Source organism: Antedon bifida, chromosome 7 (genome assembly GCF_963402885.1).
Source record: "Antedon bifida chromosome 7, ecAntBifi1.1, whole genome shotgun sequence".
Taxonomy (NCBI): domain Eukaryota; kingdom Metazoa; phylum Echinodermata; class Crinoidea; order Comatulida; family Antedonidae; genus Antedon; species Antedon bifida.
In genome coordinates, this window is record NC_136232.1 from 8050864 (window position 1) to 8069919 (window position 19056).

The 19056-nt window shown below is 32.9% G+C and overlaps 3 protein-coding genes across 4 annotated transcripts; 1 reads left to right on the forward strand and 2 right to left on the reverse strand.

Moving 5' to 3' along the window:
• Window positions 1-749: 749 nt before the first annotated feature.
• Window positions 750-5874, reverse strand: LOC144847595 (DNA-directed RNA polymerases I, II, and III subunit RPABC2-like). The gene is made up of 5 exons (XM_078704034.1): window positions 5733-5874; window positions 3176-3239; window positions 2857-2990; window positions 2509-2580; window positions 750-2220 (listed from the first exon to the last, which is right to left on the reverse strand). Exons 1-5 carry the CDS (start codon window positions 5756-5758, stop codon window positions 2127-2129), a joined length of 390 nt encoding a protein of 129 aa, XP_078560160.1. The 5' UTR covers window positions 5759-5874; the 3' UTR covers window positions 750-2126.
• A 209-nt stretch (window positions 5875-6083) lies between these two features.
• Window positions 6084-10591, forward strand: LOC144849044 (F-box only protein 30-like). 2 transcript variants are annotated; one of them, XM_078706001.1, is made up of 4 exons: window positions 6084-6285; window positions 6564-7444; window positions 7888-8424; window positions 8979-10591. In XM_078706001.1, exons 2-4 carry the CDS (start codon window positions 6566-6568, stop codon window positions 9186-9188), a joined length of 1626 nt encoding a protein of 541 aa, XP_078562127.1. In that variant the 5' UTR covers window positions 6084-6285; window positions 6564-6565; the 3' UTR covers window positions 9189-10591. The 2 variants fall into 2 exon arrangements, with proteins under 2 accessions (XP_078562127.1, XP_078562128.1); XM_078706002.1 differs by lacking the exon at window positions 6084-6285 and adding an exon at window positions 6431-6449.
• Window positions 10592-10921: 330 nt separating this feature from the next.
• Window positions 10922-17395, reverse strand: LOC144849041 (transcription factor RFX4-like). Its single transcript, XM_078705995.1, has 14 exons — window positions 17264-17395; window positions 16070-16254; window positions 15816-15877; window positions 15529-15606; window positions 15173-15311; window positions 14795-14986; window positions 14185-14335; window positions 13915-13973; window positions 13617-13764; window positions 12780-12874; window positions 12454-12571; window positions 12226-12345; window positions 11671-11891; window positions 10922-11213 (listed from the first exon to the last, which is right to left on the reverse strand). Exons 1-14 carry the CDS (start codon window positions 17343-17345, stop codon window positions 11001-11003), a joined length of 1863 nt encoding a protein of 620 aa, XP_078562121.1. The 5' UTR covers window positions 17346-17395; the 3' UTR covers window positions 10922-11000.
• Window positions 17396-19056: the final 1661 nt, after the last annotated feature.

Consider the following 19056-nt stretch of genomic DNA (forward strand, 5'->3'; position numbering starts at 1 on the left):
TCCAACAAGCAGACATGCCTACAGTTCCTGTAGGACACACGATGGGTGAAGGAGGCTACTTGAGTTATAAGGTAGTCCTCAGTGAGATGCAGGAGCACATCTATGAAACACAAATAAATAGTACATAAACTTAGAAAAAGTAAAACAAGTTTTGTCCAAATTTGCGAACGGAAAACCCGATGCTGAACTTTCAAAATGTAGCCATTTCTTAACTTATTTTTTTGGTACGTTGTGAAACCGTCACAACCGCCGATTTATAAATAATAATAATAATAATAATGGTAGTCTTATATAGCGCCTAATACAATGTTTCTAAGCACTTTACAAACAAAAATGATCCATAAAATATCCTAAGTAAACAAGAAGAAAAGCAGAGGAGGAACCACTATTCTCCAGCACTTTAAATCTCCCATGAGATCTCGCCGGAAGTATATTCACAGGAGCTTGAGTGAAAAAGGCATCTGTCTATCATATCCTACCAAAATAAGAAGAAACAATTGAAGTTGCGATGAGGAAAATACACAGGAAAGCAAGTGACAGTGATTTCTTTTTTATAAGTTTGAAAATAATTAATTGAAGTGTACAGTTTAATGAGATGTTTTCATCATCGTCGTCGTTTCTCTTTGTCACACTTCGTATAGAGAACCTAAATCGTTAATCGTTTTTCAATTCTTTTTACGTTTTCCACTCACAAAAACACGTTAAATATAAGTTGCTGCCTAATAAAAAATCAGTATGTATGTAATGTGATAAAAGTAACCATCATTTCAAAACTTAATCGAAAGAGGAAACATTTTAGTTGGTAATTGTGTAATTTTCGATTGACGAGTCTATGCATATTCCTGGTAAAATATAATTTTAATATCCATTTCTGCGAAGAAAAAAAAAAAAAAAAGTCTACGTATATTCCAATTGTAAAACTACAGTAACACAATTTGAAAGAAAGATTGGGATTCGGACTAGGGAGGAGATGAGAGAACGAAGTAGACTTAGTAACGAGTTAACAATGTTCTTTGTCTGACGTCACAACACGGTTACTTTTTATTACGATAGCGTCCACAATTTCCAATACAAGTTATCTGAATACTTACAGGACATGCCTATTGATTTTCAGAAAAATCGATGTATTGGTGACGTCGCAAATGCTTTAAATCTTGAGTTATCTCCATCTTCAATATAGGCAAAAATAATAGGACGCCCTCTGTTGCTTTTTAAATTTTGTACAGCACTGTTACATTTTACTCGGATTCTGAGAGCTTATTTGTATGTTATAACCTATGTGAATATATATACATAAAAGAATAAGCTTTTTATGTCCATATATGTGGGGATTTAAAAGAAATAATTAAAGTAAGCTAATTAGCTAAGTAAAAGGCCTAAGCTTTTTTTGTCCATGTATCAAAGTTATATAAATCAATATTACTTATGCCATTCTTTATAAGAACATCAAATGTGTATATATACACCTGTTTATTAGATATTAACATCTTTAACAGATATACAGTATATGTTTGTTTGCATTTAAAGAAAAAAAATGTCTTCACTCTGTATGCATTCAACAATTTATAAAACAAAAGATTAAACATTGTCAAAAAATGTATTATATTCACTAAAGACATTGTTATTTTAAACAAAAGTCACATTATGGAAAGTTCAGACTTACTGTAGCATTTTGTTGACAACAGGTACATGAGTTAAAGAAAGCAGGATTTTAAATCATTCTGATATGTGTAGTACGTAAACATAAAATTACTTTTGGAATGCTTAAACATTAAGTAAAAGTGAGTTAAGCCCTGTCTACACACTATCAAACTTTATGTGACAAAAAAAAAGTGATGTGTCTTAATATGGACACGATGACATCATATATCACTACCATATTTGGGCACAATACACTAGCCTGATACAGTAGTGTAGACAGGCTTTAGATTGTGACTAGGGTGCAATGATCGCTTGCTTTTTATAATAAACATTGTTTTGCAATACAATATTCCAGAGACAGTTTTCATTTGTGATCTAGTAACTATTTGTTTAGATCAATGCGTTTACAATATTTTACAATTAGGGTAGCATGTGAAAATGTACCCTATATTTTTAAAATTGTTCATTTAATATCAACATTATCCTCAAGTTTGATCAATTATCAACTCATCTATTCCCCAGTCCTCATAACTGCCGTCAGGAAGGTAACGACGAATAATGATTGGAATTTTTCTTGCTCTACAAAAGAAATAAAGAGAAATATATCACTGTACTGTATCATGTAAATACAATTTTTAAAATAAATTGATATTGAATTACTTTAAGTAATTTTACTATTGCTTTTGTGAATGTCTAAATTGTAAAACATAATTTTACGGTGTTTCTTTGCTGTTAAGCTCTGTTTACACTATCAAACTTTATGTGACAAAAAATGTGATGTCATATCACTACCATATTTAAGCATATCACTATCATATTTTTGGGAACATCACACTAGTTTGATATTGTAAACAGAGCTTTTCTTACTTCAGTTCTTTCATAGCTATTTCAAGTGGATCAGTCTCTCCTTCAAGCTCTACCATAACTGGCGCATTCATTCTGGAAAAAAAAAACAAATTTAATTAAAGCTTTTATAAATCAATATCTGTGAAACCTTGCTTATAGTTAAATTGATATACTCTATTTATATAAATTTTTATGTTTGTCCTTGGTCCTAGTAAAACTTGTTCTGGCTTCTAGTGAGACAAATATCTACTTCTAACTAGGGCCCATGATCCACTGCATATTATGTTATTATCTAAATAAATGTTTATGAATTGACTTCAATTAAAAATATATGTAAGTGTAATTACTAATTATGTAATTTGAACATACGCAATTTGCAACGCCCTCGTTCCCAACACCCTAGCACGCTCATATTTGGTCATATACGGTGTAGTGATCCTTTCCATTGGTGCTTGGCTGTCAGCAGAGGGCAGAATCTCAATATTTTCTCCTTCATCACCATCCTAGACAAAATAAATGTTTAAAATAAAAACAAATCATTAATTTTTGTTGTAATACATGGATATTATATTATTGGTAGGCTTCATTCTTATTGCTGACATTTTTGGAAAGTATAGAGTATTGGACAGTAGAGAGTGTAGTAGTTGTAGTACTATCTAAGTAAGAGTAACCTTAGGCTAGTACTTACTCCTTCATTCTGTAGGTCATTTATTTCTTCATCATCATCTACATCTTCAAAATTATCATTGAATCTGCAAAAAAAAAATATTTATAAATTATATTTTGATTACTGGGATCAGGTGCCGTTTTCGGCCACCTCGACTTGTATGGACTATACCATTATTATGATAGGGGTGTGGTGTATTATGTTTTATGTAGAGAAGGGTGTCTATTGAATGGGAAGACAATACAATTGTTCTGTTATGTAACCTACAATACAGAACATCAAAAACTAGCAAGCATGTACTTTTTATAAGGCATGTTATTATTAGGTACTGTGTTACGGAATGCCAGAATTTTGTAACAATATTAACTATATAAGTAGGTATCTTACTTACTATATATAAAAACTAAACGAAACACTACAGTATAATCAAAATTAAAACATATTAAATACTATGTTATGCCTATCTGGATTTAAACACATTAAATTTTAGTACAATAGGATTCGAAATTAGAAAATCTTTAATACTACAGTACAATCGGAATCAAAACATATTAAAAACAACTACAGTACAATCGGAATTAAAACATCGATCCTAAATACTACAATACAATCGGAATTACATGTTAAACTACTGTACAAAACAACTAAACTAAATATCACAATCGGAATTAAAAAATCTTAAATACTACAGTACAATCGATATTAAAATATCCTAAATACTACATTACAATCGGATAAATTACCAACACTCTATAATGTTGTGAAGTATGTAAAAGAATGTTGGCAAATGTATTCTAATCGGCCCAATCCTATCGGTAGATAAATCATATTTTTTATTTGCAAGGGATAAATCCCAACAACATGGATTTGAACCCAAGAACCTGGAATCGGTAGACGAGTATAATTGAAGATTCATTGACATAATTATATGTTTTTTGTTTGTTTTAATACTGATCACCTGATACATCTACATTTAATGCTAAATGTAAAACGAACTGTAGATACAGAAACCATGGAGAAATTCCTCCATGCAGAAACAAACTGGTAACAGATTCATTGACATAATTATATGTTTATTTGTTTTACTGATTACCTGATACATTTAATGTTAAATGTAAATAAATGAAACGATTATGGCAACAATTTTCTTGAACTAAACATAAATAAAACGAAAGAAATAAGGATTGATTTTCGAAAACAAAATTGGTCTGACAGTATACATTAATTAAAGGAAAGGAAGTAGAGATTGATAAGTATCTGGGAGTGTTTTTGACTAAAGCTTAAATGGGTGGACATGTTGATCATAGTTAAGGAGTTAAATACAAGGCTGTACTGCTTGAGGAAACTCGGTTCTTTGGGGTAAAGCAGGATATTTGTATTATAGAATGTTTATGTTTTACTAATCAGTGATGTTCTATTTGGGGATTGTATGTTGGGCTGGGAATATCAGTAAGGGATTGTAAGGGGGATAAAGACCGAATTGAGAAGGTGCTGGGTAGAGCGGGGAAAGTAATTGGTTTGTCTATGCAAATGCTTGACTCGTTTATACAGCAAACGGCTTGCCCATGTATTCCATTCTAGACACCAATCATTCTCTTCATGGCGACATTGTCAGCTCCGTTTTGCATTCGTTATTATAACGTTTTGATGCAAAAGTCGTTCAATTAGAACATGTATTTCTAAACAGAAGATGTTTAAAAACGTGTTTAAAACGTTTTAGAAAAACCAAACCTAAAAACACGCAATTTCAAACGCTCTGTTTTCTGGGAACAAAATGGTACAGATTCATTGACAAAATTATAATGTTTATTTGTTTTACTGATTACCTAATAATCAGTATGTGATAGATCTTATTAAATGTACTACTGTCATCTTTGTTAAATATGTACTACTGTCTTATCGTTAGATAAATTATATTTTTTATTTGTAACTGGAATAAAAACTAATTTCTTTATATACTTTCTGTATAAATCCGTAAACATTATTCAATATCCACCTTAGGGAGTCCACCTAATATCCATTTTAGAAAAGGATACCTACAAATTATATAGAAATAAAGAGCCATAATATACTGTATTAACTTGAAAACTGAAATTAATTCTACAGCAAGCAGGGCGTAGTTGTTTTCCCTTGTTGCTGAAACATAATGCACTAAACAAAAGAACAAAAGCAGCAGTATTTTAACACATTAGCACACTCAATTAATAAATAGGACACCCCTATTTTCCCATCTTTTTATAATGGTATAGTCCATACAAGTCGAGGTGGCCGAAAACGGCACCTGATCCGATTACTGTATTATTAAATTTGTTATTGTAGCTTTTTAATCTGACGCTTAGGCCTAGTCTCTACGTCCTCCTCTATAAGGTTGATACTATTTACGGTCGCCCAACTTTTCTAGGCCCACATAGTCAGGCCTAGCCTACACTTGTTAGTCCACCACTGTCGGCTTTGGGATGGGTAGGTACAGTATGTATCTCAGTATAGAATAGGCCTAGCCTAGTTCTACCTACTACTACTGTACTAGGCTAGTTCGTGTGTTGTTATTTACCAAATCACTAATTTAAGTTGAACTTACTCTCCCATATCATCGTCATCTGCCATATTTTCGATATTTCAATGGACTTGAGGTATAAAAATCGTAAATTAAACCGTTTGGTTTCGACCCGCGACGACTCGACTGCACGCTTTTTCTTTTTCTTCTTCAAAATGCTGCTGCTCTATTAACTATGAGTATGATGCGTGTGATGTGCATTTTTTCCATGATTTAATCTAATAATGCTATAGTTGGTCTTATGTTAACATAAAACAAGCAACGTTGCTCTATAAGTAATTCAATCAGTTTTTTTAGATAGGAAGATTCATTTAATAATATTATAACAAATATTATTGTAGGAGAATATCTCCAAAAAAACTGATAACCAACAATGATTACACCTTTGGCGTTTTATAATTCTATTTAGTGTAACCAAGCGGAACGCGATTCGCTTCAATGGACAAGTGATGGTTTAGTTTACATTTCTAAGTTCTCTTACTCTTAGTTTAAATATTGTTATTAAATAAACTATATATTAGTAGGCTTATGCCATATATATTTTATACTTTCAGTGCCTAATTCACCGAGTAAATCAGTAAGTGTATTTACATGTTAAGTTCGAGTTTTGGTTAAGCCCCTAGCTAGGCCGAATATTCAACATTCCTTTTCGATGAGTAGTAACTAGTAGGCCTCACTCCCCTGAATCAGCAACTTTTCTTCGGCACTCTACTGACTGTAAATCAGTACATTAAACCTTAGGTAGGGCCTATCCTATCTATGTAGCAGACTACTACTACTTTTTTAATTGATTTCTGAGTGAGGATAGGGGTTTTGTTCTCACCCAATACATTCATCTTAAATTTTTAATTTCAGGCATGGAAAATTCATCCACTCAGTTGCATTCACACTGTGACTCATGCTTCCAAATGTTCTGCAATGAAAAAGTTCCAGGTTGTGAAATGAAATGGTGTGAACTGAACTGTGGGGCTTGCTTTCATGCATGCAAGAAAGAAGATCACGGTAATGTCTGCATAAACAAGTGGATTGACTGCATAAATTCAGGGTACGGTTGCCCTCTGACAATGCCACGATGGCAGATGATGAAACATATCAAAAGATGTCCTGCAAGCGTTGTTCATTGTACTATGGAATGGAACAGAAGGATCACTACATCGAATAGTAGTAAGTTACAACTACCAGAGTACTCCGCAAAGAAGGTACACACATCACAACTTGATTTGGCATTGGCTGTACGAGACCAACAGGTGTTAATGAAGTCGAAAAAGGATGAGGATTTGAATTCATCAACAGTCTCTCCAACATCATCTTTCGAAGTTTCGTCACTTGCTAAGAGACTCACAAATTGTTTTTATAATGTTAAATGTTCACATTGCCAAGGAAGACAGAAGAGGTTTGAAACGCGTTATGGACATCAACATGTACATCAGGATGAAACTACTGATAATGGAGGGTTTATTGCTTGTACTAAAAGAATATCGAATGAAGAACATATAGAAAACATCCCAAAAGAGAATGATGAAACTCCTGGTGATAGTAGTAAAGGTAAAAATGGAATTGTCAACACAAAAACATCCTCCACCGGTACATCAAAGGAAAATAAAACCTTAGAACAGTTCAGTAATGGATCAAAAGCTGATGAAACGCAACAAGAACCATGCATTGACATTACGTTGGAGTCTATGCCAAGATATCAACGAAAACCAAGTTCAATGCATACATTTTTATGTCAAAAGGTGAGTAGACATTGCAGTGGGACCATGGCTCAACAAAGTGTGTAAATAGGTTACTGCAATAGTAATACAATATAGCCTATTTAAAGTACACAGTTTTATTTATTCCTTCTAGCAGACATACAGACAGACAAACTTAATGTGACAACAAAATGTGCTTTGCCCATATATGGGCATGATGATGTCATATCACATATCACTACCATATTTGTGCACATCACACTTTTTGTTAAACTAGTTTGATAGTATAGACAGAGATTAATATGTATTGTCAAAGTATACAACAATAAACCTGTATCTACACCAAGTTCAACATCTAATCTGGATAAAGTGAATGACCCGTCCATCGCATCACTGACCACACATTTTGCTATAAAATCATACACAGAATATGTTTTATTTTCAGAGAAGAATCAATTATAAATAACAATTTTAATTTTTCTTAGAATTTCCGAAGAGATGAAATAAATAACCACATTCAGAACGTGCACAGTGAAATTCATGCTGGTCTGAACGGTTGGCTCGAACCACGCTGTCCTCTGGCACAATATGGATGTACCTTCAGCCAACACCGCTTTCATCCAGAAAAGAAAGGTGCAAAGGTAATTTACAGTCAGGCATTGGAAAGCTTTGGATTGAAACCAAAACCATTAGGCAGACACCGCAGTTTCATGGGTGATGGCAGTGAAGATGAAGAATCTGAGACAACAAATAGGCCTAACTTGAGGTCAAAGGGTCAAAGAGAAAATGTTGCAATAGATTTGGAGAAAGCTAGGTACAATCTAAACGGTACTGACTATATCAGTCATCTTCCATTAGAACTACTCCGACACATCGTCAGAATGCTGGATAGCTTCAGCATTTCTTCTTTATCACTGACGTCGCAAGTGTTTCGTCAAGTTTGTTGTTCCTTGTTGGAAGAAAGAGGAATGGTTGTACCTCGATGGGTCAAGTTAGATAAATCATGGAAAATGAAATCCATGGTAAGTCTTCATTTTTTTTTTTTAGGTCTGCCTTCAAGTTCAACTTAGAGGGAAAGGTCAATTTACACAGACGAGCGGTAATGGTAAGCAGAAAAGCTCGGAGCTTGTTCAACAGAGAGTCTGTATCTAAACAGAAACCGTCCGTCCGCTCCACATTGTGTGTAAATGGTTAAAGGAATTTAACATAGATTTGTATTACTATTACCGCTCGTCTGTGTGTTTGCCTTTATAAGGTTTTATTCTAATCTTCTAAAATGAATAGCATTTCTGATTATTGTGTTTTGCTTTGCTTAATGGAAAACTTTTATTCATTTATTGGACACAAGCGGTCAAGGGGTTACAACAAGCGCCATAACACATAATAAACAACATAATGTTGTACATGGCCGTGTTCATTAACCACAAAAATATACCTCATAAGCTTATTTTCTTCACTGTGGAAAAACGACCAGTTTGATTTATACTAGTTATATTATTGTAATACAAACTTTTGTAGCTGTGTGTTATCGTTTTGTACTTTTTATACCATATTAAATAAAATTACATCATTACAGGTTTGGCAGTTCTCAACTTCGTTTACTGGCATCTCTTTCTGGAAGTTTGAAGAATCACATCTTATATCTGAACATTTAAAATCTTGTGAGTACAATAACCGGTTGCTAATCAAAAAGCCAGTTCAAGTCATAATCACTAACAGTATTCCTTCTACACAATTGAGACATCTGGATAAAGACGCTGAAGGACCGATGTGGATGCCACCGTAATTTACTTCTTCTACTTAACTGCTTAAGTCTTCACTACAAATTAATTCTAGAGCATGCTGGCCAAGCTTTGTACCTACTATATATTTGCTTTAATTGTGTTTTATTTGATTCTCATTTTTATGATCTATATTAAGCTGATTACCAGTAATAGGGCGGGGTTTTGGCGGAAAAGAAGATTTTAAATATTTCTACATTGCCTACTATGCAGTAGAGTAATAATTTGTTGTTATATCTTTTAATTTATACTATATACCAATAATGATTGATTGATTAATTAGTCCAGCTGACTATGAACTTATTTAATTAGTGACTTATACCCTTTTCACACCAAAACACCGGGGTGTCTCCTGAGTTTTGCCTTTGGTGTGGAAGGGGTATTACACTGTCAACTATGTACTTAGTCAAGTTGAGTGAGTGACTGAGTAAGTCACTAATTAATTCCAGTCCAGCTGACTATGAACTTAGACAAGTTGACTAAGTCTAGTTTATCATTCTCCTTAAGTCTAGTCAACTAATCAATTAACTTAGTAATATATAGCTGATTGCAGACTTATACTATACACAGTAGCCAATAGAATATTTTTATTCAGTCCAGCTATATACTTAGCTGGCAATAAGTTAACTTAAGCACCAGTCAGGGCCCTCTCCTAGTAATCCTTGATCCTTTGTTATTAAATTAATTCAGTTCGTAATCTTTAATCACATACATTTATAATATGTATATATTTATATAGTAGTAAAAATGCAATATTTCTTTGGAGTTTCTATTCTATTAATACTGTATATAATAGTGTACTCTAGGCACGGAATGAAAAGGCATACTCAAATATTTATTTTCTTTCGGTTTTTTTATAAATAACAAAGGCAAAAGTGAAATATATAGAACTATTTATATAATAATGATACAGCTATCGTACTTCCAAATAATTATCTGCGTATTCAGTTTATTATAACAAAGCAATAGGTTTTTCTGCCTTGATAGAGTTAGAACATGTTATATATAATTTCGTAAATGTTCAGTTGAAATAAAATACCACGTTTTTAACATTAAATGAGGATTGACTGAAGTGTACTGTATTGCAAACAAAGACATACAAGTTAAAAAGAGAAAAATATTATAATTTGGTTCAAAATTTGTTTCCTCTTTTGTGGGGACAGCTCACTCTTAGTTTAAAATTAACAGTTGTAAAGATATCTTGAAATTTACATGATTTTTCATTTCACTTTCACACATTATTCAGCCACTTTCCACACTAAAAAAAGTAAAAATTCTTTTAAAAGTTTTCCTTGATCTCTACTCAGCTTAACAACTGCATGATTGTTTGTTTATTCCTTCACTTCATAAACAGTAAATTTATATTTATTGCAACAAGCACAGTATATATTTTGAAATATATGTAATTAAAAAAAATAAATATGTAGAATTAAAATGAGTTTATTTTGTTTTTGTGTAAGAAAAAAATATCGTGTTCCAAAGTTCTGTCTATGTGATGTGCCCATATATGGACATGATGACGTCATATTACTACCATATTTGGGCACATCACACTTTTTTGTCTAACTAGTTTGACAGTGTTCAGTGAGCCTAACAAAGAAAATGTATATTCTTTGTTAAAATATCTGTTCCTAGTTTTGTTATATTGAAAGATGATGGTTATAAATAACAGTGAATAACGAGAATATCATTTTCTTAATCCGATGGTCCCGAGGTTTTCCCGTATTCTGTTTATACGTGAAAGCAATGCCACTCAGTTGCGTCTGTTTGCTCGTAAACAAAATGCCATTATCTCAATATTGTTCTGACGAATTCCTCTACGAGTATGTATTTGGAAATAAAGGCATATTATTAGTAGATGTCATATTTCTTTCATATGGTAACTGATACATATTTCTGTCCTTCGGCGAATTGTTTCTAGTAATCTGATGATTTTTCTTTTTTCTCTCTCTTTTCCTTAACGAAGATGATGAATCTGAGAAACCATGCTGATAAAGTTGTCGTACGGAATTTGTCGAACTGGTATCCGTCTATAAAAAAAGAAAAGAAATATAGTTTTTTATTTTCGGTACTTTCGCCATTTTTCCCATAAGGCTGCACAATTATTATTATTATTTTATAGGCCTATTACTACAAAAATTGTGTGATTAAAAAGGCGGTAAGTCAAAATTGGCGTTCTGTAAGACTAACTTGTAGGTAATAAATAAATAACAGATTTATTTCAGGTTTATGCGCATTAAAATGCTAATGAAAATAGTACGGAATTTTTTACGGGCGCGTATATTTATTGGTGTCACAACTAAACGCTTCGCTCTCACTTGGACGTAACGCAAGGACGTAGCCTCCTACAAAACGCACCGTAAATAATTTGGATCGCCGAACTGTCGCTTGTGATTGGTCAACTCACTTGCGTTTCGCCTACGTATGCGTTGCGTCCAAATGGAAACCAAATTTGAAGGAATTAAAATAAACCGCACAATGATTTACCTGGTGTGAATGGTAGAATGCGTCATAAATTACGTCACTCATTACTGGTTTGTTGAATTGCTCATGTGAAACATAGTTACTACCGCGTTCGTTACTTGGTGAAATGTTGTCAACTTGCTCCAATATATTTTTACTTTCAAAGACATTTGGCGGGAAAAGATTGTTGGAATACGGTGAACTGTATGACGTGTCAAAAGTATCGTCTGGCGCTGATTGCTTTTCTGTGAATAAAGTTAAAAACATGTTTTTTCAGGAAAGTCTTGGCAAAGAAAGCTTTTTTTTTAAATGACGTATGTCTGTCCACAATTTAGTCCAGTTGCTTGATGAAGCGTGTTATTTTTTTTCATACGCATCCAACAGCGAGTAATAAACTATGGATAAACTATTTAATAATTGATCGTGCTTATAAACCAAGTCTCATTTGAGGCTTAGGGAGAGGAGTTGAAAGAGTCGTGAGTTACAACCCTGCACTAGGTCAGGATTGAACCTCTGACCTTGGGATTGGAAGGCAAGCATGTTAACCACCAAGCTACAGTTCCTATTTATTATCCTTACCTACAGATGTTTGTCGTTTGAGTCCTTCTTTCATACCGTCTGATCTTGATTGGGCCAATAACATTCCAATGGTGTATGTGACGTAATCATCAAACATCAAATGTATTAAATGATAAGATCCTAATAAACAAAATAATACATACCGTATACACATAATTACAATTAAATAAGAAGGTATTTGTTTTTGGGAGACAAGCGTTACGAGTAAAAGATTGATCAAAAACATACCAAAACTGGGAGCACTGTGTAAGGTAAGGTCACGTATGATTCGCGTACTGACACTGGACCAGTTTAACAAAAAGCACCTTGCGAGTTTCTGTAACTTCTGAGAATTTTCTGTTGATGGCTAAAAGATTTTTCAATTATTATTACTTACCGGTACTTAATTACTACATTTTGTTTTTACAGAAACATTGAAACATAAATATATATTCTCTAGATCATGTTTTTAAGATTCAATATTTCGAGAATAATGTTGAATAGTAAAACAACTTGGCCCATAGACCTATATTGTACTTTTTGTTTATTTTTACTGCATTTGTTGCACACCATACCTGGACAATACACCTTTTTATAATTGAGTCGAGCCATTCCGTGTATGCTTCTATCGATGCATGCTCATCCAGTAAGCATCCAAATTCTTGATAAACTAATTTTTTGAAAGACAGTAATCATTATAAGGATGAAATGGCAGGAACTTTTTAGTTCACGATGTGGCACATTGATAATATTACTCCGCCAAATTGCAGACTATATGATGGGGACTATTGACCAATCAGATCACTGGATTTTTTAGTTAGCAGTCTGGCGATTTTTTTGACTGTACGTGGGAGCATAAGCGAGTCAAAATGGTGAGTAATATACTGTTTTTTAAATGTTTATATACACCATACATGTATATTATATTTGTAATGTTATTTAAGATACAAAATATGTAGTCAAAATTAGATTTAGGTAGTTATATAACTATAGATGACTAGATTTTGCTAGGCCTCTGTTTACATGTACGTACGCGTACCGTACTTAGCGGCTCGAGCATGGTCTTCTTACTTACCATTTTCTGGGCTTCGCCTAGCCTAGACCATGTCGTGCTCGTTCGGTTCTTTGTACTTATGTAGGCCTATAACTAGGCTACTGTTTTATATTGCTTATGTTATATCTTATTTGTTTAATGCTAAAAACACATTGAATGTAATCATATGAAAATTTAGTTAATTAAATAGTAGGCATACTAGAATGTGCTAGGCCTCTTCCGCATTCTACATGCATCCTACTTTTAGCGCCTCTCTGTGGGTGAGGCCGCTGATCTGATCAAATCACTGGGTGTAGCCTGGCTAAAATAATTTCGAGCTAGCGTTGTTTGCTGACAGTATAATCTTTGTAACACTTACTATCATTGATTATGACAACTGTATCTTCACATCTCTGTTCACCTAATGTGTACATAGTTTGTTGTAGGATGTCTGGAAAGTCTACAAGTTCCCAATCCTCTAACATTTGAGATACTATATCAGAATTATTGATTACTGTCTTCGATGCCTGAAATACAAAGTACAAACATAATTTAAGAACACGATACTGCATTATAGTAGTATATTCTGTACTTACTTAAGACTTATTTAAGACGGATTTATTCATGCCCTAAGCAATATCTACAGACTGTTATGTAAGTTAATGTACACAAGTTACCTGACATAGATGATTAAGTGAGGTTTGAAGCTTTAATAGTTCCGTGAACCCCTTTGAAACTAAAAAATAAACCAAATATTATACATACTATTATTATATATCTTCAAAAATTAATTAATCTCATATGTGTGGGATCTAATTGCGGTGGTTATACGGTAGCGTTGGTGTGTAAAAGATTAGTTCGTGTCAATGAATTGTTTTAGGGGGAAAAGAACAGAAGAGTGTCATTTTCAGGCATCGGCTTCACATTCTTTGAGACCCTAGATTTACCTTGAAATTTAACCGATCTTAAGTTCTCTGGTAGATTACTGAGAGAAAATTTCAGCCAGTCATCAAGTTCGTATGCAAATTTCCGAATCACCTGGGTCAGGCTATCTGGTAGAGCTTGCACTACGGACGGCATCAGAACGCTTGCTATGGCCTGTAAGATTAGAATTAGGAGAACATAAAGCTCTTTATACACTATCAAACTAGTTTGATGCGCCTACATATGGTGGTGATATGCCCAAATATGGTAGTGATATGACATCATCATGTCCATATACGGGCACATCATTTTTTTTTGTCACATGAAGTTTGATAGTGTAGACAAAGCTTTATAATAAGAACGTTATAATTGTGTTCCTAATATATATGAATCGCATTATTGTTTTGTGTATTGCAAATTACCGATTGATTGTGACGTCAGTTATGCTGTTTCATACCTAGACTTGCTCCAAGTCTGTATTTATTGTCTATTTTATGTTAGTCCACCACCAGTCGACGTTTCGATGTTTGTCTTTCCAAGCTCAAATAGTACACATATGAAACGCCAATGTACAACAATATGTATCTTTTTACCAATATTAAGTCAAAACTCCGAACCCAGACAATTTCATACCTTGTATAGAATTGAATCGCAAACGCCGACGATATTCACGACGGCAGTCGAACCAAGTATTGGTACAATGTGGGACGGCATTCCTTGCCAGAAATGAAGTAAATAGCTCTGAACTTCGTCAAAATTTGCTCGTATTACGGTATCCAATATTCGTTGACAGTGGGTTCGATACATCATAATGAACGTTGAAACCTGTGCGGGTAGTTAATATTAATGTTATCATTGTCATAATCATAATCATTATTATCATCAGTATCATCATAACCACCCTCCCTCCTTATCATATTCTTCACCCTAATTAGGGATCATCACCAATTTTTCATTTCAATCATCATTAGTTATAGTTTTAATGGATAATCAATTATAATAATAAATAACCTTTGTTTCGGGTACATTTGGGGGTAGAACGATATCTTTTATATCAGGAAATTCGGGCAGAAGTGTTCCTAGCTTCGATCGTGGCGAGTAAGCGATGTTTTGTTTTCCTGAATCCTTCTTGGTTGATTCACTCCCAACACTAAAATGAAAACGATAAATAATTGTATTCTTAATCATATCCGTAATTTTAATGCTGTTATTTTGAGTTAATTTCACTCCGTATTTTAACGTTTTTTACGTATAATATGCCGATTAATCCCAATCTGTTTTGTTTATGATATAATGGTAACAATTTTGTGGATTTATGATGGTGAAAATGACAATGAACTGTGATACAAAACGGGAAAAAATCCTACCCTGTTACACCATTCTTTGAATAAACAGCTTCGTAATACGCTGACGACTCTCGAATGGCTATCCCATAATAATGATACCTAAATAAAACAATACATTATATTAGTTCATTATGTTTTTATGTAAGTTCTTTTTCTTGCAACACATTCACACAACCAGAAGTTCTGTAAATGTCATAATTATATTTATTGTGATTAGGCCTAAATTGTTGTATATAATTTATGTTTTTTAATTGTTGAGCTATATTGATTGTTGTGACGAACATTAATATAATGATATTGTTTCTTACTTAGACTGGCCTCTTGTTCCTAAACGTCTTGTAGTTAGTTGAGAAAATTGTTGACGTATAATCTAATGAAGAAAAAACGATAAATTTAGAAAATGATTTGGCCTAAGTGCTATTTATTAGCGGTGTTTAAAAGATCTTGCTTAGACACCCGAGTCCAATGACAAACTTGAAATAGGAATTTTCAACTGAACTGTAGTTCAACTCATGAGTAGGAGAACCTTCAACTTTTGTTGTAAAGTAAAACGTGAGATTACCTTTCCAAAACTGGCAGCGTTCACAGGTACCGTGTCTGTTTTCTCACAGAAGTCTAAATAATGCAAATATAACGAACTTCTCGGGATGCACACTCCTTGCGCGAGTTCGTAGTTTTCATCGAGCCATTCCAGAGTTAATGGTGTGGAATGTGGCTTGCTTCCTTTGGACCTACGCCTTTGTACCTCTACAGAAAGATTAATAAACGTCTTGTTTAGTGAAACTCTGTCTACACTATCAAACTTTTTGTGATAAAAATGCGATGTACCCATAAATCTCTGTCTACACTATCAAACTAGTTTGACAAAAAAAAGTATCATGTGCCCAAATATGGTAGTGATAATGCTTACATATGGTAGTGATATGAACTGGTTTTATAGTGTAAACAGAGCTTAACGCATGGGGGTTTAACTGTATCAAACAGAACTTAGTTCCCACAAACCCATTCTCATTAGACTGAGCATCTAGCATTGTCTTCTTGTTTACATACGGATGCTACGTTTAACACCTTCAACAAAACCTTAGTGTAAGGATAAGGATTGTAACCCTGTGCTAAGGGGCTAACACTCTTTAATATCCTTGAGAAAGAAACTCAATTAAACTCTTCAATTGTCATTATTGTCACCAAGGAGTACCATTAGGCACCTGTATATATATAAGTTTAATTGCATTTATTAAAGTTTAACAAAAATACTTTTTTACTCCAAATCATGTTTAAAAAAAATTGCTGTCGTTGATATAGGCTAAATTAAATATCAATCGCAAATATCACAATATTTCCTTTGCGGTTAGGCCCCAGTGTTCTTTTTAAAAAACACGAAAAGAGAGAGCACACCATCCGCATGCCTGTTTTTATTAATTTGTTTACAAAATACAGGATTCTTCTGATTTTAAATCAATCAAATCAAATCAAATCAACATTTATTTCTTCCACATAAAATAAAAAATATCCTCATGATTAAAAATAATGAGTAGCAAAAGCGATTTCAGAGATGAAAAGGCATGGAAATAAGAAAAACAATGAAAAATTGTAAATTGAAGGAAGAAGGCAATACTCAAAAAGTAACGCCAGATGAAAAACAGAAATTCTATTAATCAATAATAATCAATATTAGCAATATGAATCAATAATAATCAATATTATCAATAATCACATATTAATAATCATATCAATATGATAATATAAATATTATTACCTTTGAATGCCTCGAGCTCCATATTGTGCTTTGATACTTTATATATTTTCACCGTCCTACAAAATAATACCAACCTTGACATTGTAAAACAATTAGGTATTTATCTAAATATTATTATATCCTTAATAAGATCAGTTGATTTATAAATGATATCCCATCATAATAACAGTACATGACGTAGTATTATTTCCTTAAAGGATAGTGTAGGCAATTCTAAATATATTTATGTAGGCATATGTCAAATATTATAAAGAATATGTCGCTGTATATCAAGCAATCTTGAAGAACTAACGCTCAGCTCAAAGTTTTAAACTTCGTTGGTTTAGCAAAGTATAAAATCACTGTTGATACTTACACAAAATATTGTAGACCAGATTTCTTCAAGATTGAAACACACAAATCGTAATGACTAGTGTTGAATCTAACATCGTTCACATTCAATCCTGGTAAAAGTTTTCTTTTAAAAACAGTACAAAAGCGTCAATAAAATAAAACTCGATTTATTTAAAAACCGAATCCCAAAGTTGTTACGCGAAGTTTTTAGCCACACTTAAACGTTGTCTATTAAGAACGCTGTTTCCACCAATCTGAAAAATAAACTACGACTTTTTTGGAGGGGAAACTATAAGCCTATAGTTTTTTGTTATGATAATGAGGATATTTGAAGACAGAGAGCTATCTCGACTCTCAGATTACTTAGGTTTAGTCACTGCTATTGTTATTCGCTCAAGTGTTTTTCTTATGTAAACGTGTTTGTAGAAAGGCCTTTACCTGAAGGTTTCACATAACATACTTATTACAAAAAAACTATAAAGTACTGAAGCTTACTGATTACTTTTTTCTCTCTCCACAAAAACTAGGAAGTCTTTTCTCAAAATTATAACAAATAATATAATTGAGTATTCTTCTAATATAATCGTACTATTTTTAAAAATTGGAAATTTGTATTTTGTTCTATAGTATCGCCTATATACGAAGACATATGTATATTTTGATATTTGAAACTTTTGACGAATTTTTTAAATAATTTGTATTTAATATATACATAACTTTTATATTTTATTTCTTAAATGTGTAATAAAGAACGTCCATTAGACACAACAGGAGCAGTATTTGCGGACAATATGGCATTAGTATTTAGCTTTTAATCTCTCGTGTATAATTTAATTTCTATTATACACTTATCCTTTATTACTTCATGCAATAAAATACTTGCCTAATCATAACACCTATTCACAGTTAATAGTCATCCTAGTGTTTTGTATCTAGAGATAAAATACACAATAGACAATGTCTGTAAATCAAATTCCATGTTAATCTACGAATGAATTTGTATTCTTACATCGGGGTTGAGTCAATAGCACAAATTCCTGATGCGCGAATTTCGTTTCTTGGCAACCATACAATGTATACCAGGTAAGATTAGCAACTGGTTACTTGTACTGTTATCCCTTAAAGAGTACCTCCGAGTGCGAAATTGTTATAAAATATAAACTTGTCAACATTGACAACAACCCCACTAAATTTTCGACAGCGGTGAAACAAAATGGCCGTTGCAAAATGCACATTTTTAAAAGGAATCCTCCGGAACTTTTTCAATTGATAACTGGGCAACTTTTTGTACGGTTAAATGGATTATTTTTTCGATTCATTCACTTTTTCTTTAAATGCATCAATTTATAAACGAGAGTCAATCCCGGAAATGAAATTGTTTTTGTTGGTAACAGATTTTAATCACTTATATATTTTATGTAAGAGCTAAGTGTATATATTTTCCTTATACTGTAATCATT

Bases quoted from the DNA above. Each gene is read 5' to 3' on its own strand.
- LOC144847595 (XM_078704034.1), bottom strand. From the start codon at position 5,758: ATGGCAGATGACGATGATATGGGAGA. The intron at 3,240-5,732 runs GTAAGTTCAACT...TTTTTTTTGCAG, and splicing joins GATGACGATGATATGGGAGA to ATTCAATGATAATTTTGAAG. The intron at 2,991-3,175 runs GTAAGTACTAGC...TATTTTGTCTAG, and splicing joins ATGACCTACAGAATGAAGGA to GATGGTGATGAAGGAGAAAA.
- LOC144849044 (XM_078706001.1), top strand. From the start codon at position 6,566: ATGGAAAATTCATCCACTCAGTTGCATTCACACTGTGACTCATGCTTC. The intron at 7,445-7,887 runs GTGAGTAGACAT...AATTTTTCTTAG, and splicing joins ATACATTTTTATGTCAAAAG to AATTTCCGAAGAGATGAAAT. The intron at 8,425-8,978 runs GTAAGTCTTCAT...ACATCATTACAG, and splicing joins CATGGAAAATGAAATCCATG to GTTTGGCAGTTCTCAACTTC.
- LOC144849041 (XM_078705995.1), bottom strand. From the start codon at position 17,345: ATGTCAAGGTTGGTATTATTTTGTAGGACGGTGAAAATATATAAAGTA. The intron at 12,875-13,616 runs GTAAGTGTTACA...TCAAAAAATTAG, and splicing joins AGTTGTCATAATCAATGATA to TTTATCAAGAATTTGGATGC. The intron at 11,214-11,670 runs GTAAATCATTGT...CTTTTTTTATAG, and splicing joins CATTCTACCATTCACACCAG to ACGGATACCAGTTCGACAAA.